The sequence below is a fragment of the Rhinoderma darwinii genome, chromosome 7, assembly GCF_050947455.1.
Source record: "Rhinoderma darwinii isolate aRhiDar2 chromosome 7, aRhiDar2.hap1, whole genome shotgun sequence".
Taxonomy (NCBI): domain Eukaryota; kingdom Metazoa; phylum Chordata; class Amphibia; order Anura; family Rhinodermatidae; genus Rhinoderma; species Rhinoderma darwinii.
Genome location: NC_134693.1, coordinates 40,840,206 through 40,859,724, shown reverse-complemented (window position 1 = coordinate 40,859,724; position 19,519 = coordinate 40,840,206). Strand labels below are relative to the sequence as shown.

At 36.7% G+C, this 19,519-nt stretch overlaps 1 protein-coding gene across 1 annotated transcript; it reads right to left on the bottom strand.

Annotated features, from left to right (window-relative positions):
* Positions 1 to 1,441: 1,441 nt before the first annotated feature.
* BARHL2 (BarH like homeobox 2) lies at positions 1,442 to 7,469 on the bottom strand. Its single transcript, XM_075832191.1, has 3 exons — positions 6,490 to 7,469; positions 4,922 to 5,147; positions 1,442 to 2,239 (listed from the first exon to the last, which is right to left on the bottom strand). Exons 1-3 carry the CDS (start codon positions 7,025 to 7,027, stop codon positions 1,927 to 1,929), a joined length of 1,077 nt encoding a protein of 358 aa, XP_075688306.1. The 5' UTR covers positions 7,028 to 7,469; the 3' UTR covers positions 1,442 to 1,926.
* Between the last annotated feature and the right edge of the window lie 12,050 nt (positions 7,470 to 19,519).

Sequence of the window (19,519 nt, the reverse complement as noted above, 5' to 3'; positions counted from 1 at the left end):
AGAGGTCAATATGGTTTTAACGCAAATTTATTAGCAGAGAAATCAGCAAACCATTGCCTAATTAGCAAAGCCCAAATAAATGTGCCCGGGGGCTCTTTCCAAACAGAAAAGCGAAGAAAAAAAAAGAAAAAAAAGAAAACCACAATAAAGGTCCAGCGCAGCTCAACCCTCAGAGGATCTCACAAGATTCTACTCCATGAATCTTTTATACATAATTGCTGGATATCTTTCTAATTTTATGGAAGGAAATATTGTCTTCACCTTGAACGGTCCCAGCTTGTTATTTTAAGGCTAATAAATTGTGGCAAGAAGAAGCTGCTAGATCGATTGAAAAACTAAAATCCGTGAAAATATTTTAGGGTATCTGATGATGATTATGATGGTGATGATCATGATTTTAGCGTGCAGTATATTGTAGATAAAATTTTTGCATTAATAAATCTACACTTTATTATTAAGCTTTTTAAAAACTATATTAATTTTACACACACACACACACACACACGCACACACACACACACATATATATATATATATATTACTAATACAGATAGATAGATAGATAGATAGATAGATAGATAGATAGATAGATAGATAGATAGATAGATAGATAGATAGATAGATAGATAGATAGATAGATAGATAGATGAAGCACAGGTCGAAATGATACATTTTTGAACAAATTTAATGCACTGGTTTCACTTTGTAAATGACATTCAGATCCCCCGTTGCTGTTAATGTCTTGTATATATAAAAGTGTGCGCGCATTTTGTTTGTAGACTTGATCTTCTCTTTGATTTAAGCCATGTAATTGCTCACCCAGTGTCCATCCTCGCCTACTGTCTGTTCCCTCAGATTCTCTGCTTCCCCGGAACAGCTGTCAGATTGAGCATCAGCTTCTCAGTTCCCAGGCAGGCCACCCAACCTTACAAATCACTCATTTTGCTCATTAACGTGTTTAAAATTCATTAAAAAAAAAAAAAAAACGAGGACACGCTGCTGCCGACGGCAATCGTCAAAACCTCCCTCCCCAAATAATCTTTTTCCAATCTATAATTAATAAATAAATAAATAAAGAAGCATAAATATCTAAAACATTTACTTTTATCTAGAACATTTGTGATTATTGTTATTTGTTTCTATCTAGAACTTTTGTTTTATTTACAACATAATTTTACCCAGAACAACTCCATTTAATTAAAGGAAATAAGTCCCAATCTTCTATGTATAATAAGTTTCTATTAATTAATGTAACCAATAAATCTCTTTGTAATAATAATGTGTGATTTTATTTTATTAAAATTATTTTTCTCCACTTTAAAAAAAAGAGATACATTTTATTTATTATTTTGTATTTTTCTTTTCAATCACAAAAAAATTCTCTGTCTTTTCTCTAATTATTTATTAGATTTGTTCAAAAAAAAGACATAAAAAATGAACGAGTAGTTGTGACTTTGTCTGGACAACATATAATAAATATGATATTTGAGTCTTTCCAATGTACATTGTATATTAGAGAGCATGCCACTACTCAGAATGAATCCGCTCACGATCAGTGCAAAGTTCTCCCTTCCTTTCCTTTGACTCCTTCTTGCGTTTTCCTTTGGACTTGAGTCTTTCTTCCCGGGAGCGCTGCTCCTGCGCCACTGGCCCCTCATCCTTGGCAGTGTGCGACGCTTCCTTCTCTTCTTCCTTCTCTTCTCCATTCATTTTTTTTGTAATGGAGTTTAGTCCTCTTGCTTCATTATAGGGCTCTGCTCTATATAAGTACAGTTCATACTGTATTAGGTGCTTGATGTCTGAGCCTTTACAGGGGTGACCATAAATTGCCCCCCACATGTCCCGTTATTGGTTACCTCCTTCAGTTTTTGTCCTTGTGGGGGTGTGATAGTGCTGTAGATAATAAAAACAAAAGGAGGTGCTATTTCACCGCGTGTGAGGTGTGCCAGGGATGGGGTTACCCAATGGGTTAAGCGCTGGTTGTCCCCCAGGACCCAGACCATGAATGAGAACTCTTGGGACTAGGGGTCTCTGTAACTGAGGGTGGGGTGCAGGTGGAGTCCGGTACATACTGCTGTACATAGCTGCAGCTGCTGCGGCTGCTGTGGTGCTGTCCATACTACTCAGCAGGCTTGGGTGATAAAAATATGGAGAAGGGAACATCCTCTGTAGAGCAGAGTAATTGCCAGCCTCAGCCAAAAGCTCCAGCCCCACGGCTGTCTGCCTCTTCCATTTTGTCCTATGGAGGAATAAAATCAATACTGAGTATATAAAACAGTATAAACACTTTATAATATTCTATAAAACATCACACAGCGTCCTTTCTTATGCTCTGTCTATACATTCTGGATCATCAGGTCCCCCACAAGATGCCAGCTGTGGTGGATTCACATTAAGCAAAGACTCTAGACTTTCCACAGCTCTGTCTTTAGCCCCTACAGAGAGTTGTGGAGATTTTGAGGCTTTGTTACAATTCTTGTGCTAGATGTGTCTCATCCTCATCATCAATTGGAATTTACAGAAGAAGCACAGAATCATTCCAAAGGCAAAATGCGCGCAGACAATGGCACAGGGAGAAGTCTCCATGTAATGCTATGGACTGTGTTACTACTAGAATATAATACTACTAGATTATACCATATATCTTTAGACTCTTATATCCATAGTTTTATGATTCGTTTTAATTAGTACAAATACAGTAATATTGCTCGGTTAGTATAATATGTACTGCAGGTATTTGTATCACTTATTACGTGTATACATGTATATAAATAATTTATTAATACTATACTAATCTGTAGTATAGATTGTATTACTATTACCATACCTATTGTCATTACAACTACATTATTATCAGTGGATTATTGTACTACAGTTTATCGTAGTATGGATTGTATGTAATTATTATCTGCATTGCTGCTTCCAATAAATTACTCCAGTTATAATATGTATTGCTCTATTTGGAGTATGATGGAGTTTTAATAATGGTGGTTGTAATGTAGATTTCTGACTGTTACGCTTAGTGTCACCAGAGTATTACTATCAGATTATTGTTCTATAGAGTTTTCATATAACAAATATTTTACTATGCTACTACAGTATTACCATTGGATTATGGTACTATGGCGTTTTTATTGTTTTACTATAATTTAGCAGAATTACCAATGGGCCTTTTGTACTATAGGGTCCTAATACAATTGTGTACTATCCTACAATGTTACTATTGGATTATTGTGCTACTCAGTCTTTGTATTACAATTGTTTTACCAGAAAACTATAGCATTATAATCAGATTATTGTACTATGAAGTCTTCACTGTACTGTAAATCTATACTCCTACAGTATTATTATTATTATTATTATTATTATTATTATTATTATTAGTAGTAGTAGTAGTAGTAGTAGTAGTAGTAGTAGTAGTAGTAGTAGTAGTAGTAGTATTAATGACTATGTCGCCTATATATCATAACTGTTATACTATACTACTACAGTATTATTGGATTAATGTACTATGTAGCCTTTTTTTTAATTACAACTCTTATGCTATACTACTACTGTATTATTATTGGATTATTGTACGATGGAGTCTTTTTATTACAATTGTTTTATTATACTACTACAGTATTATTATAGGATTATTGTAATATGTGCTTGTATACAAATAATGTCCTCTCTTGCCTCATATGGAAATGAAAGATACCCAAGGCTTTAAGTACTCTTGGGAGCGCACGGACCAGTAAGATGTCACATGGGATGAGCAATGATGCTAATGAGTTAATATCAGAATATAACTACATTTTCCAACTTGTGACTTGAAGAGCAAAATTCTGACTCGTTTATTTTATCTCTCTGCCAAACCAGTATAGCTGAGAGCCTATGGAGCTGGTGGAGGAGAATACAGGGGATATAATAAACAAGCCCCTGACACATTATCTTACATTGCATACAAATGACACTAATTTTTTCCGACAGAATTAGGGTGGCTGAAACCGTCTGTAATGAGACAGAAAATTATGGAAAATAGAATTGTACTTCATTTGCTGCTACAAGATGAATGAGCACAACAAGGATGGATGAAGAAGATGGGATGAGGGAAATGGGATGAAGGAAAATGAATGAGGGACCTTTATGTAATATACATTTGTTTCATTAAAATAATATCATATCCGAATGGCTTTATTGACTTAAAATTTAAAAAAAAAGAGCTATTTTTAATTGAATTCTCCTCAAATCCTGCCTGCTTCCAGTGCAACACTGAATAATTAGACTGCAATGGGAATTCTTGGCAGTTTATTCCTGGGACACAGGAAGAGTAATCTGTCTCTAGTTTTGTAATGAAGATTTACACATTATTTATTCATGTGTATATTAGTTGCAATTCTTTCCTGTCTTTGAAGCTATTAATTAGCCATATTTATCTCGTTATGGGCACTTTGTGGGTTTTCCACTACGCAGATGAAACTCTTGAAAATACCATGGGATACAGAAACCCAAATGTGGTACCTTTTAATAGGAATAGAAAAACAAATTTCCAATTTATGTTGGATTTACATTAGTAATTACATTTCTATAACCCTTTAAATCTCTAGCCAGTTGACACTATGTCATACCTCTTATGGACATAAGTCATAAACAAAATCCTATTGCATAGCCTTATGAGGGGACTTGGAGTGTAGTAAAGGACAATGCTTATTTTGGTGTTCCTACTTTAATTTTCCACAATTGTCTTGAATCACTCTCTCCTTGTCATGTATTAATCTTATTTTAAAGATACACTATTCTACACTATTATAAGTATACTCTACCAGCAATTTTATACAGTGTATTCGATTGCCTACTGCAAGAAGCCATTTTAGGCATTTTTGCACACATTTGCTTGTCATTGTGAGTTGAGTTTTTGTGCCCTTTCCACTGATCTCACCTTCTATTTTGGTACCAGGTCTTGACTTGGGTGTCTGTGAGGTTTAGGGCTGCTGCCAAGTCCATTCGGTCTTGTACACTCAGATACTTCTGTCTCTCGAAGCTCCTCTCCAACTGATTGAGCTGGTGATCTGAGAACGCTGTCCTCGCCTTCCTGGGTTTCTTGGACCTTACAGGAGGACTGTCCCGGCTACTTGTAATCTCTCTATCTCCCTCTTCCTTTGTACCTATAGAAGCAGAGATTTCATTATACATATGAACTAGTGGGATAGATAGATAGATGGATAGATAGATAGATAGATAGATAGATAGATAGATAGATAGATAGATAGATAGATAGATAGATAGATAGATAGATAGATAGATAGATAGATAGATAGATAGATAGATTTTAAAAAAAGACATACAAAATGTATATTATTATTATTAATAATAATTCTAACAATATTATTAAAAATAATAAACATTACTATCATCATCATATTTTAAGAAATGTTTGCACATAATTATTTATTGACATTATTGACAAATATCTGTTGTTAATATTATTTATTTTTAATTAATTTATATTCACACCATTATCAAGATATTAGTCTGCAAATGTTCATCATCTTATTATTACAATATTATTATTTCATGTATTTTCTTATTTTCCCATCACATGCCAGGTGAGAACTGTAACGGGACCAGGTATTATTTATCAACCTTGTCCCCCCCCCCCTCCCTGAACTGAGGAAAAATCGATATGTCAAAAACCATCTCTGTTTGTACCAGTTTTTTTTTTCTCCAGCGTTTTTTATCTTCCCTGCAGGAAGAACAATAATCTCTCTAATTGACCCACTGGGGAGGATGGTTTACACACAAAAAGTCGCCAGGCCACACTGTACATCTGGTTTTGATCATTAATGCACGAGAAAAAAAATGACTACACCAAAAGGAATGGTTAAATTAATTCTATGATATTGATATTAGCTATAGAGAAAATTGTTCTATTGCGGAAATTTTTTCCATATTATTACCCGCTGGAAATTAATTGATGCCAGTGCACAATTGCTAAAAAAAAAAAAAAAAATGCATTCAGAAGAAAAGCGAGATCTTTTTAATTAACACAGCAGTTTGCAATAATCAAGTACGTATTTAACAAGGGATTATGTGTAAATTAAAACGTTATTGCTTCGGTATCAAGCTAAGAAATTAATATTTTGGCTAGAAGGTAAATGCCAGGCGTTTATAGGGTTGAAATCTGTACTTGCTAAATTATATTTGCATTATTAATTTTGGGTGAAATTCATTTACTAATATTTGAAATATTAAAAATAATTCACAAAATATTATAAATATTCTATTAACAATAATAGACTTGTACCTCGGTTTAGAATGTAATACAAAATAACATTTATTTAAACAAAAAAAATGATCAAAAATACTTGGAAATGTGGTTCTTCAATGGATGAAACATAAAATATTTAAGAATGAATGACTAAATGACTAAAATAGTTAAAATGATACAATGAACCATGTGTATATAACGCTACAGAATAAAATCATAAGGACGGTTTTAAGACTTACCATGTCCTTTCATATCTGAATGCAGGTCATCTCGTATCTTTTCCCCTTTGCCCTTGCCATCTTGCATCTCCTGTTCTAGTTTGGGTCGAAAACTTTCTGAAGACACATTGCCCTCATGCTTGGGAGTGTGATGAGGGGAGGACACACTGGTACTATAAGGGGCACAAGCAGCTAGCGGTTTGCTGTCTCCCAAAATGTCTTTAATTAAAAAGGAAGAGGTGGAAGTCCTGGGTGCAGTGCCCAGCTGAGCTGCCTGCTGTTGTGGAGATTGCTGCTGTGGTGCTGCCTGCTGATGACTGTGGTGCAGATGATGGAGGTGTGCGCTGTCCACCAGCCGGTGCTGATCTGCCGGCTCCATTGTAACTGAAATAGGAGATGAAGGCGAACTTCCCACAGTGTCTATTTCCGAACCAGGAGAGAGGGGTCCCTGGTTCCTAAAATCTCTGCCATCCCGGCTAAAGTCTCCATTCAACATGCCAGGGCTGCCAGAACCAGCATTGGACAATATCGTGTCTATCCCAAAACTGGATCCTTCCATAGTGCTTGCACTTCAAGACAAAGTCTTCATAACAATCCTCTTTGAACAATCGACCAAAAACAATTCTTTTAAAAGAACTGCGGAACAACCCAGCAGGAAAAAAAATATTACAAAAAAGACTAAAAGAAAGGAAAAAATTAAAACAGATGCAAATAAATAAAGCAGAAGTAAATGGCTGATGAGGGAATAGTGGAGCAGAGGCTGCGGTAGACACAAGCACACGTGTTGTTAGTTGTAGTACATACGTGTATCTAGTGTCATGTGCCAGTGCTGTGCCCTGCCAGGCTGTATTTCATGTTAATGGCCCTTGTGCAGCTGGGATGAGCTCTGCAGTGCTTCGGGTGTCTAGGCTCCAGTTGTTGGAGAACTTTCTTTGAAAGTTGAGGTTGCTCTCAGACTGTGGCTAGATGACTCCTGCTTACTGCAGCTCCTTCCCTTGTAATCCTTCTCCTGTTGGGCTGCAGAGACTCCCTCCCATGACGTCACCACCAGGACTAGACACTCAGCCCTCCTTCTCCATCCTTCAACATTGGTCGCCTTGGTGGGAGAGACCTGACGTTGGGAGCAGGCAGCCAATGGCAATGGGAGCAGCTTGTACTGTGCATGTGCCAGTACTATGGACTAGGATGCTCTTTTTTTACCATGTATCTCCTGGGTCGCTTCCTCTAATCTAAAGCACAATAAATTCAATAAACACGAAATAAATAAATAAGAGCAGAGGAAAAGGTGGAAGAGAAGAAACAAACTATGAGGATGACAGGTTCATTCTGAATTATAACATAACTGCAAGGACAATGCACATACTATAGAGATGTGCAGTAATAATGTAGTGGCTGCAAAGAAATGCAACTACATGGACTTCTGAGCGAGTAAGTGACCGATGTCATTTTATTTACCCCCTCATCCTGTTCCTAGTCTGTTTTCGTACAACCTTCCTATTAACTGCAAGTTCATGCTACAATTTCTTATTATTGAATACAATGATAGCGGGAAATTATTTCAAATAAGTAAATTTTTCCTTGTAGATTTTTAAATTGAACTGAAATTATTAGACTGCAGAAAAAAATATTATATGCACAACTATAACGACACACACACACACACACACACACATATATATATATATATATATATATATATATTATCGGGGATCTGCTGTTTTTCACTTATATTTATCTACAGTGTCACATAGCGATTTGCTCATTTGCATATTGTGCACTGAGTAAATACCCAATATGTGTTCCCGTTTTAGTAGTAACAGGAATAGATGCCGTGGACCCATTGGGACTGTGAAATAATTGTGCTGATACTGAACCGCATCAAGTTGTGTTAATTTCTCCAGGACAGTTCCAACCTGTCTTGTGTTGAATGTCAGAGGACTAGAAGGAGGGAGGGGTAAGGAAGGAGTGGAGGGGGGAGGGGGGGGGGGTCTGTGATGAGACTCCATATTACTCCTGACTAAGTACCGTGTTCAACCTAATTAGCAGAGTAATTATAAGGTGCTAATGAATGATTTCAAGTTACATTTTATTTGGAATTACCATTTTTAGGAATCCAGTGCAATGTGAAACAAAACACTTCTTTCTAAACTGTTCTTCATGTACAATAACACCGGTCCATGCTACAGTGTGTAATTTGGAAAATAGATATAGATGTAGCAGAGTATATCAATGTAGTGTAATAGTACTGAGTTTATTTGGCGTCACACATACTAATGTCACTATATGTGGTTTACTACAATACTAGATCTCCTGCTAAATTATTTAAAGAAATAACAAATTTTTGAAAAATTGCAACCAAATCACCATTGTTGTTGTCACGCAGTATCAGAATTTAGTAAGATGTATTTGACCTGTTTTACTTTCAAACATGCACAAAATAAATGACAAATACAACTCTGCTAAATACTTAATAACTGAATAGAAATACCTGCAGTGTGATTCCAATGGAATGCTAAAAATCGTCATATATATTCACATATATCTATCTATCTATCTATCTATCTATCTATCTATCTATCTATCTATCTATCTATCTATCTATCTATCTATCTATCTATCTATCTATCTATCTATCTATCTATCTATCTATCTATCATCTATCTATCTCTGTTTTATATAAGTGCGTTCCTTAGGTTGTCTTTATGCACACACCTATAGGTGCGCATGGTTAAATAGGTTCATAGTGTGCCCTATGCCAGCCTTCCAATATAAATGACTATTCCGTTTACTTGAGAATAGATGTGATTGTATCTGTCTGCAGAGACCTCTATTTGTTGATACAGATAAAGATTCGTAACTGTTACCTGAAAGCACTATGGCCCCTGCTTACAAATGTGTAGTGAAAGGTCACACTGAAAATCATTACGAATAGGGCGGCACACGCGCTGCCTACCCTTATCCATACATAGGCAGTGGTCTATCTTACCCATGTCTAGAAACTTTTATCATGTAAATGTTCTGATGCCCTATGTGCGGTTTATGGCACGTAAAATCTACTATTGCACACAAGACGGGAGGAGAGGATTAAATAGTTTATTTACACTAACACTGGCAATAACATTACAAAGGGGTTTATATAACCCTGATATAGCCCAGTGCCTGGCATCTGTAACAGTGGGCAAGGACACCCACAAATCGATAACAGCAATGTTGTTATAAATAATTCAGCTCAGCTTGTGGCTTCATTATGAAGTTACATTGTAGCAGCATTTCGGTGGAGTGAGTATATACTAGAGTGATATCTGATCTGTGTAATATAATCACACACACACACACACACACACACACACACACACACACACACACACACACACACACACACACACACACACACACACACACACTATATGTTTTCGAAGAGTTAAGTTTCTCAATGTTCTTAACTTTTTGTGATATTGTGTTATTTATTGTTTTACATAGGACTGCAGGCAACCCTACTGCACTATCTGGAGTTATTACGCAGCATAAGATAGATAGATAGATAGATAGATAGATAGATAGATAGATAGATAGATAGATAGATAGATAGATAGATAGATAGATAGATAGATAGATAGATAGATAGATAGATAGATAGACAGACAGACAGACAGACAGACAGACAGACAGACAGACAGATAGATAGATAGATAGATAGATAGATAGATAGATAGATAGATAGATAGATAGATAGATAGATAGATAGATAGATAGCATTATGTGTATATCATGTCCATATAATTAGTGGGATAGTGTGTCTGCTTATGTTCCTTGTCAACATTAATGTTGATGCCAGGATCTGCTAATCTGCATCTGCTCACATAGCAAACTGCCATACTGTTCTGTCAATATATTGTAATTAATGTTTGTGAAGGCGTAATCTCTCCCCATATGACATTTAGAGAAGTCTTATTTTCGGACGGATATGAAAAATACTTATTAAAAAAAAACACTATTACATTTTAATTGATACATTGGACTGGAGATACAAATATCCTAGTAGATTAAAAAAAAAAAAAACCTGAGAAAATAATAAATACATTAAAAAATAAATTTATGTGGGAAATATATGAGTCTTATGTTCATAGATATTCGATACAGGTTAATATCAGTGTTTGCATTTGAGTAGTTTTATCCCAATAAATCCGGTCATGATAATATTCTAATTAATTGTATCAATGTGATTATTCTTATTATTATCATTAGTATAAACATTCAAATATTTGCGTTTGTTGACATATGTAAGCTGCAAAGTAAGTTGTATTTCATGGGTTGGTGTCTGGGAAGTATTTTCACGACCGGTTATTTAAAGTTAAGAACTAATGATACATTTTAGAAGTAAATAAAAATTGCGACATACCTGTAAACTCAGCAAAGAAATACAAATAAATCACGACAGTTGAGCGCATATATGGTATAAATATATATCTCACTATTTCTGCAAATATAGTAAAAAATAAATAAATACTGGAGCTAAAAAAAATATTTAAAAAAATAGCAGGAAACCTTCTGGAGTAAATATATCGCGATATGCCAATTAACAATGCTTTGGTTTTTAGTTGTGCTATTTTGCTCGTTAATGGCAATTGATGTTTTCTGTGTGTTTTTTTTTTAAAGTAAAGAATCAATCCGTATTTATCGCCACAGGGTGGCGCCAGCGATCACAGGGAGCTTAGTATGTGCTGTAGCTTTGGGAGCACTGCTGCTTTTGAGTAATTCCTTGAGCAAACTACAATGTCAATTTCATCGTCAGTGTAATGTCTTATGTATATGGAGATGAACCCAATGTAATGATTTCTCACATCCAAAAGATTCTTGTAGTCAGTTTTATCTTATTGTCTGTTGAAAACAACCAGCACTTGAATTTGTTGCAGGTAACTATGAAATATGACGATATGAATGAGCAATCTATGTTACTATATGTAAAAAAAAATTTGAATTAATGGGATTATTTTTCTGCCGCAAATGTTGGTGCAGACTCGGGGCAATTACGCAATGAATCTGCACCAACATTTGCATATTTGACAGGTAATTCAGATGTTGCGGATATCACAGCGGACTTGCCACAGATTTCAGTTTTAGTATTGCAAAGGCTAAAATCCACAGTGAAACTCCGCTGCTTCTCCGCAACATAATGTTCATGCTGCGGAGGGAAAAATTCTGCACCGCAGCCTAATTTCCGCACAGTTATTTTCCGCAACGTCTGAACTAAGTTTCCTAAAAATGTATAGAAACAAATGTCAAAAACGGCTGCTGTAGAATTCCACTGCGGACTGTCCGCAGCGGAATTCAACAGCAATTCCGCCACGTCTGTATGTGGCCTCCATGCTTATATAAATTTAACAATACAAAATAAGTACAATCGTATAATCATTGATGTCCGTTCATCTAGGCTATAGAAATTAATTTGCCATCTCACTACTACTACAACTACTGCTACTACTACTAATATATTGGCTATATAATTGTCGCTAAAGAGAACATGTATTCCTCTCTAAGGGCATGGCCAGACGTGGCGGAATTGCTGTGGAATTCTCCAGCGGCAGTTTTTTACATTTGTTTCAATACATTTTGAGGCAAGTTAGTTCAGACATTGCAGAAAACTCTGTTGCGGACCATAGGCTGCAGTGCAGAATTTTCCCTCTGCAGCATGCACATTACGTTGCGGAGAAGAAGCGGAATTTCACTGTGGATTTCAGTCTTTGCAATACAAAAACTGAAATCTGTGGCAAGTCCGCTGTGATATCCACAATGTCTGAATTACCTGTCAAATATGCAAATGTTGGTGCAGATTCATTGCGTAATTGCCCCAAATCTGCACCAACATTTGCAGTGGAAAAAAATCGCCACGTGTGAACATGCCCTAACTGTGAGGATAAAATAATGGAAAAAAATAATAACTAGCCTTTAAACGAATAAGACACTGTAGAGAATAAAATGGGGGTTAGAGTACAATGTAAATTTTGAATGAAGGCTCAACCCCCCCGAAAATCCTCTATCATCATCATCATCATGAGTAGAGGCAGTAAAGTGCAGCAGCCCAGGTTTGGAGTTACTACTACATAGTATCTATCATCTATCTATCTATCTATCTATCTATCTATCTATCTATCTATCTATCTATCTATCTATCTATCTATCTATCTATCTATCTATCTATCTATCTATCTATCTATCTATCTATCTATCTACTATCTATCTATCTATCTATCTATCTATCTATCTATCTATCTATCTATCTATCTATCTATCTATCTATCTATCTATCTATCTATCTATCATCTATCTGTCTATCTGTCTGTCTATCTATCTATCTATCTATCTATCTATCTATCTATCTATCTATCTATCTATCTATCTATCTATCTATCTATCTATCTATCTATCTATCTATCTATCTATCTATCTATCTATCTTATATGCTTTATACACACAAATCCACTTCCTCACATATGAACATGGTACTGTAAGGGCACATTCACACGTGGCGGAATTGCTGTGGAATTCCGCTGTGGACAGTCCGCAGTGGAATTCTCCAGCGGCCGTTTTTTACATTTGTTTCTATACATTTTTAGGAAAGTTAGTTCAGATGTTGCAGAAAACTCCGCTGCGGACCATAAGCTGCGGTACGGAATTTTCCCTCCGCAGCATTCACTGTCTGTTGCGGAGAAGCGGAATTTCACTGCGGATTTCAGCCTTTGCAATGCAAAAACTGTCATACCGCAACGTCTGAATTACCTGTCAAATATGCAAATGTTTGTGCAGTCTCATTGCGGAATTGCCCCAAATCTGCACCAACATTTGCATCGTAAAAATTCTGCCACGTCTGAACGTGCCCTTAATATTAGCAAGTCGAATTCAAGCCACTTCCACAATAAATAAATATTAATCTATATTATTGAAATTAATTAAAATGTTTTCAGTTGACACATAATTGGCTTTCCCCAAGGCCATGACTCATTCTGTGTATCACTACAGCATCATTCAGACCTCCCACTGTATTTCTGCACCAAGATCAGATCACTATAGGGCTCTATGGTGATCTAAGTTTGGCTCTGTAGAACCACGGGTGGTCTGAGTTTTGTGGGTGTAATTCTGACCCTGTATTAGGGCGGTGTGTAACACTAGTGTCTATTTAATGTATGTTGTTTTGTAGTTTTTTTGGTGGAAATGGTCTTAACTGATTGGACAGCTGGTACATATAATGATATCAGTTTGCATCAGTTTTCCCATAGATTTTTTGGAGTTTGTTTCTATTTTCATGATATTGTTTGGATCCTGTTAAAAAAACAACTTTGTAAAAACCTCAAGCTACTAAACTTGGTAACAGTTCAGGTCAATGCAGATGTCAATGGCATTGCCCGTGCTGCGAGATACTTATGGTTCTGAATTACAGTACAGTTTGGGCAATAGTAGTTCCGGATCTGTATAACACGCATCTTTAATACAAACGTGTGCATAAGGCAGGGGCTGACATAGACACCAGAGGGTCCCCATGCAAGGACTTATATGGGCCCCCTGCTCTCCAATAGCTCACCATGCAGCACCGCCTTATGCCTGTCTAACAATCCACCAATATTGTTTTGAGTCATTGTCATTAGCTCAGTCCCTTACATGCAATCTAATAGACAGAGGGAAGTTGCTTTCAAGGTGGCAGTAAGCCCCCCTACCTACTGGGCCCCTGTACAGCTGCACAGTTTGCACATATAACATGTCCACCCCTGGCATGAGGGCTTTAATTGAGGAAGTTGTAACATTACTATAAGTGAAGGAAATGCTTTTTATTTGATGCATATACTATATACTGCGTTCATCATAAAATTAAGTTCTATTTTCTTAAACATTTAACATGATTGAATTCAACCATTTTAGTATCATATATGCGTCAATTCTCATTTGTATTGGATGAAAATTCATTAGGTCTGTGGCCATCATTAATTCTCCAATTCTGTATTTCGGTAATAAAATGGGCATGTTGCGGATTTGAAAATACGCTGCATGTTCTGAATTCTGAGTGAATTTTTTCCACTACATGCGGATGTGGTTTTTAAAACCCCATCCACATGTATTGTACTATAAGGGTATGTTCACACGATGTGTTTTCATAATTATGCCTGAAAAAACGGCTCCATTACCCCTACAAACATCTGCCCACTGCTTGCAATGGGATTTATGGTGTTCTGTTCCCACAAGGCGTAATTTTACGCGTCGTTTTCAAAATATGGCGCGTAAAAAGACGGCGCGTAAAAATAAGCACTGGTTCATTTTTTGGGACGTTTTCATTGTCTCCATTGAAAAACAGCTCCGAAAATGGCCGTAAAATATGCCGCGAAAAACGCGAGTTGCTACAAAAACATCTGAAAATCAGGAGCTGTTTTCGCTTGAAAACAGCTCCGTATTTTCAGACGTATTTTGCTAAGCCGTGTGAACATACCCTAAATGTGAACAAAGACCAAGAGATAGAAGTTTAATAATGAGTATGTGATGTAACTGTACTCATTGAGTCTCATGTATCAAAACTAATGCAGTCAAGAACTGGAGTTGATGCCCATAGCGACCTATCAGAATTAAGCTTTTATATTTTCAAAGCACGTCTGAAAATGAAAGCAGTGATTAGATTGGTTGCTATAAGCAACACCTCCTGTTTTAGTCTAGACTAGGTTTCATACATGAGGCCCATTGGCTTTTTCAATCGTTGCTTCCTGACCATATTGTTATTGAACCATGAAGAAAATGTAAAGATATGTCTAAGAATATGATGTGGCATTCTCCGCTTTACAATGATGTGACAAATCCTTACATTTTCAGCCACTCTGCAATTTAAATCAAACACTTTATGCAAATGATACTATATTGATACATAACTTATTACTTTGATACGCATATTACCTTGGTCTTTGATCTCCAGCGAAAATATTAACTGTGCAGATATATATTTGTAAAATTAATTTTGGACGTAGAATGGTTCCATGTAACACAGTGCCTAGAGGCAGGATAGGACATATTATCAGATGCCGACATGTGTATTTAACATTTCATCATGTAAAATCTACATTTCCTTAACATTGCATTACATTAACAGTAATTCACATTTTCACCCTCACCACTTTATCACCTCTCTCTGTATTTTTTTTTTTAACATCTTCCATCTGTGACCTTTTTGTGTTTACTGGTTCTACATATTATGAGACGCTACCTGCTCTGAATGGCAAAGAGGACGCTTTACATCTTATCAAGGGGGGATCCGAGATGCACTTTGATTACTTGCAACGCTATTACAAAGGGGATTTCGGTTTGACACATCTATCCCTATATAATTAAAATATGAATTGAACCAAGCTGTGATGCAAAGAACCTAATGAAGCTTCAGGTACAATTACATCCTTTGCGTTTGGAGGAAAAGCATATTTTTCCTTTAATAACATAATACCCAGTACCAATCAATTAACCTCTTACTGTGTCATTATAAATGTATACACCAACTCCCCAATGTTTATTAGTATTGGAAAAATCAAAGCCAAGGGTGAACTCCGCGCTCCTATAGAGAAACTCATTTAAAATGGTAATTAAAAAGCAACTAATTAAAACTGCTATTCAAGCTCTGATCAATTCCTTTATTGCATTGGGGGGTGTAAGTTGAACAAATTGAATGTTGCCAGTTTAGGGTATCAAGTTATTAACTTGAGCGGATGGTCGATGATGGGACAATGAGTGAGTGGTTTGCTCTATATTGATTTCTGTTCTCTGCATGTAGATGTCTTTCTGTATTTAAACTCATTGACAGTGGTTTAATATACTACAATTCCAGCCAGCATGTGAAAGGACTTTTTTTTTTTTACAAAGAATTTCTAATGAGAAAGCAGTAATTTCCCACATAATATCAAAAAGTGAACGGACATTGTTGTTTTAGATCATTATGTGTATTCATGGTATGAACATCATGTGAATAGCCGGCCTGGTGAACCATTGACTTCAATCTTATATTGCAAATAATGATAGACCACAATTTTCAGCTCACAAAGTGTCCTCCAGCGTGTAGGTTATGAGAATCTTAAGAATTAAAGGGGTATTCTAAGATTAGAAAAAGGGGTCTGCTTTATTTCTAGAAACAGCGTCATTCTTATCCATGGTTCAGTCTAAGGCTACATTCATGGGCATCCGTGTGCTGTCCGTGGTTTTCACGCATCCATTCAATGGGCAGCTATGTGCGTGAAAATACACCAATATGGGAGATGCAGTGAGTTTCACGCAGCAGACACTTGCTGTGTGAAAACCCACGCATGTGTGAATAGCCCCATTTAAATCAATGGGGCTGTGTGCTGTGTGTTGCTTCAACACACAGCACACGGATGAGATTCACGCTCGTGTGAATGAGCCCTTATTGTAGCTTATCCCCATTCAAGTGAATACCAGACACATGGACCACAGACAACACTTTTAACACATATTTTTAAAGTACTAGTAAGAACATCGTTTGAAATAACAACAGTAAGGCTTCGTTCACATCTGCACTAGGGCTTCGTTCCGATCTTCGGTCGGAGCGGAGCCCTGACAGACACAAACGGAAACCAGAGGTTTCCGTTTCCATCACCATTGATTTCAATAGTGAGGGATCCGGTGCCAATGGTTTACGTTTGTCTCCGTTGTGAAAGGGTTTCGTCGTTTTGACAGAATCATTACCGTAGTCTACGCTATTGATTCTGTCAAAACGACAGAACCCTTGCACAACGGAGACAAGCGGAAACCATTGGCACCAGATCCGTCACCATTGAAATTAATGGTGATGGAAACAGAAACCTCTGGTTTCCGTTTGTGTCTGTCAGGGCTCCGTTCCGACGGAAAGCTCCGATGGAACGTCAGAACGGAGCCCTAGCGCAGATGTGAGCAAAACCTAACTTATTTATTTGGTCAAAGTTTTACCAGTGTTAATTCCTCTTTTGTTAAAGTCAACATAAAAAAATAACCATATAATGCATACAATATTTGCCCGCTTCCCACCTCTGTGTGAGGAGACAAAAAATGTACCATGTCAAATACAGGACTAGCACATAATTTCCCAATTTTGACAATCCTAATGAGGCTTTGTAATATTTTAGGACAGTTTTGTTGAACACTGTGTCCAATGGGAAGAAAATGGTGCTGCCTTGTGACCTTCACTATCTGTGTTAATTTTGGGTGCCCAATTAGTGGGCATGCATCCAAAGTGTCCACTTAGAAAAGTAATAATGTCCTACTACATAACTTTTTGCTTGACATTAAAAAAAAAGTGACGTAAGGGGGTATAATGACTTGACAGCAAAATCATAACTAAATTCTATATTTCTCACATGAGAACGGTTTATTAAATGAGGAATAAGAAGTGGCTTTCAGGAGAGGGAACTCAAAGTTATTTTTGGGGCGAAAAACGAATATTTTCAAAAAGTTCTAAAAGTTGAAATAAACTTTTGCTCCAATATTGATCTTTATTAAGTTTTTCACAATAAACAGATGTTAGTAGATCACATCATGTAACCAATTAAGTGGAGCTCCCATGATAGCAGAGATTTGCGCAGGTTACACTGAGAGGAAGTACATATTTTAACAGGAATCCTGACAAATAAACACTGCACTTTACTGCAAAAAGCTCACCGGTTCTATTACTCAGACCAACGTCTCTTGGTGACACGTTTGGGTAGGAGACAAGATATAGTCAGACAAGACAAAGGTCTTGGTACAGACATGATGAAGGTTAAGGTCAAAGCCACAGGCATATGTTTAAAATTGTGAGGCAGGGGTCAGGTTCACACAAGTACAGGACAGTAGTCAATAGTCAAGCCAAAGGTTAGAAGTAAAGGAATCACAGAAGGATTGCAAGGAACCTGGAGCCCTGCAATGACAAGTAGTCTATTGATCTGGCACTAAGTACCTAAACAACTGCAGGTGTGCAAGGGCAGAGGTTATAGGATGAAGTATGGAGCATTAATGTCAGGAACCCTCTGCCAGTAAGACCATGAAGAAGACACTGGACCTGAAGTCAATGATGGTTTTGCTTATTGAAATGGCTAGTGGCATAGCTCCTGCTTTCTAGAACATCTCATCCAGCCTATAGTATAAACTATGCTTAGACCTCATGATGGCTCTGTATGGTGCTTTTTGGCTTAGGACAAAAATAAGTTTTAAAGTAAAAGTAGACCATGAACAATGGAAAGTTTTTTGTTTAGATAGCTGGATGTAAAATCAATGGATACAACAATATCCCACCGCTTCTACTAAATCTTTTCCAAGATGTGAACCTTACCAAAGAATAGAAAGAATTATCTAAAATCAAATCAAGTTTTCTGTACCAGAATTCCAGTGAGAAATGGTTGAAGGAGGATCCTTAACTAAGTCTGGAGTATTTTCGTAATATAATGAATTTCTTTTCCGTCTGTATTTTGTAGCTATGTATTTTTAAATGTTTAACTACTGGTCCAGAACGTTTACTTAGGCTGACAAAGAACAAGATAGAGATAGAATATAATGGGATTCACCTTACAACTGACAGTCTATATTCACAAAGCTGCTTACATTTACAGTCCAGCTGTCAAACATGTCTGTAGCAAAAGTATAAGCTGCATCTTCCTCTAATTTCTTGGAATCTCTAGTATGTTCCACATCTTCACCTTTCCCCCAACCCTTTGTACATCTCCCCTGTTCTTTGTTCCTCCATCCTAATATCAAGCGCTTGATAGATGGCTCTGGGCCAGATGGTGCCTGGGCAGTTCAGCTATAACCTACAAGGAGGTGACAATGGCACCTCTGCCGCACAGTAAGACCCCCTGTTGACTTCACTTAGGAAGTGATTGATGCTACTTTGGCACAAATCTCTTTTTCATTTTTCTTGTGTTGTTACACGGTATCCTCTGCACAGTCTGCACTATTTAAACAATTAACAAGTCTCTAGTACCAATATTCTGTCTAACATCGCGCTGATATACTCTTGGGTCTCATTTAGTGTGTTTATTTTTAAATAATTTGTAAGGGATTTACGGCT

What these genes read in the sequence shown, in the direction of transcription:
- BARHL2 (XM_075832191.1), bottom strand. Translation starts at nt 7,027, where the DNA reads ATGGAAGGATCCAGTTTTGGGATAGACACGATATTGTCCAATGCTGGT. An exon ending in TTCAGATATGAAAGGACATG is followed by an intron (nt 5,148 to 6,489) that starts GTAAGTCTTAAA and finishes CTGCTTCTATAG; the next exon opens with GTACAAAGGAAGAGGGAGAT. An exon ending in ACCTGGTACCAAAATAGAAG is followed by an intron (nt 2,240 to 4,921) that starts GTGAGATCAGTG and finishes ATTCCTCCATAG; the next exon opens with GACAAAATGGAAGAGGCAGA.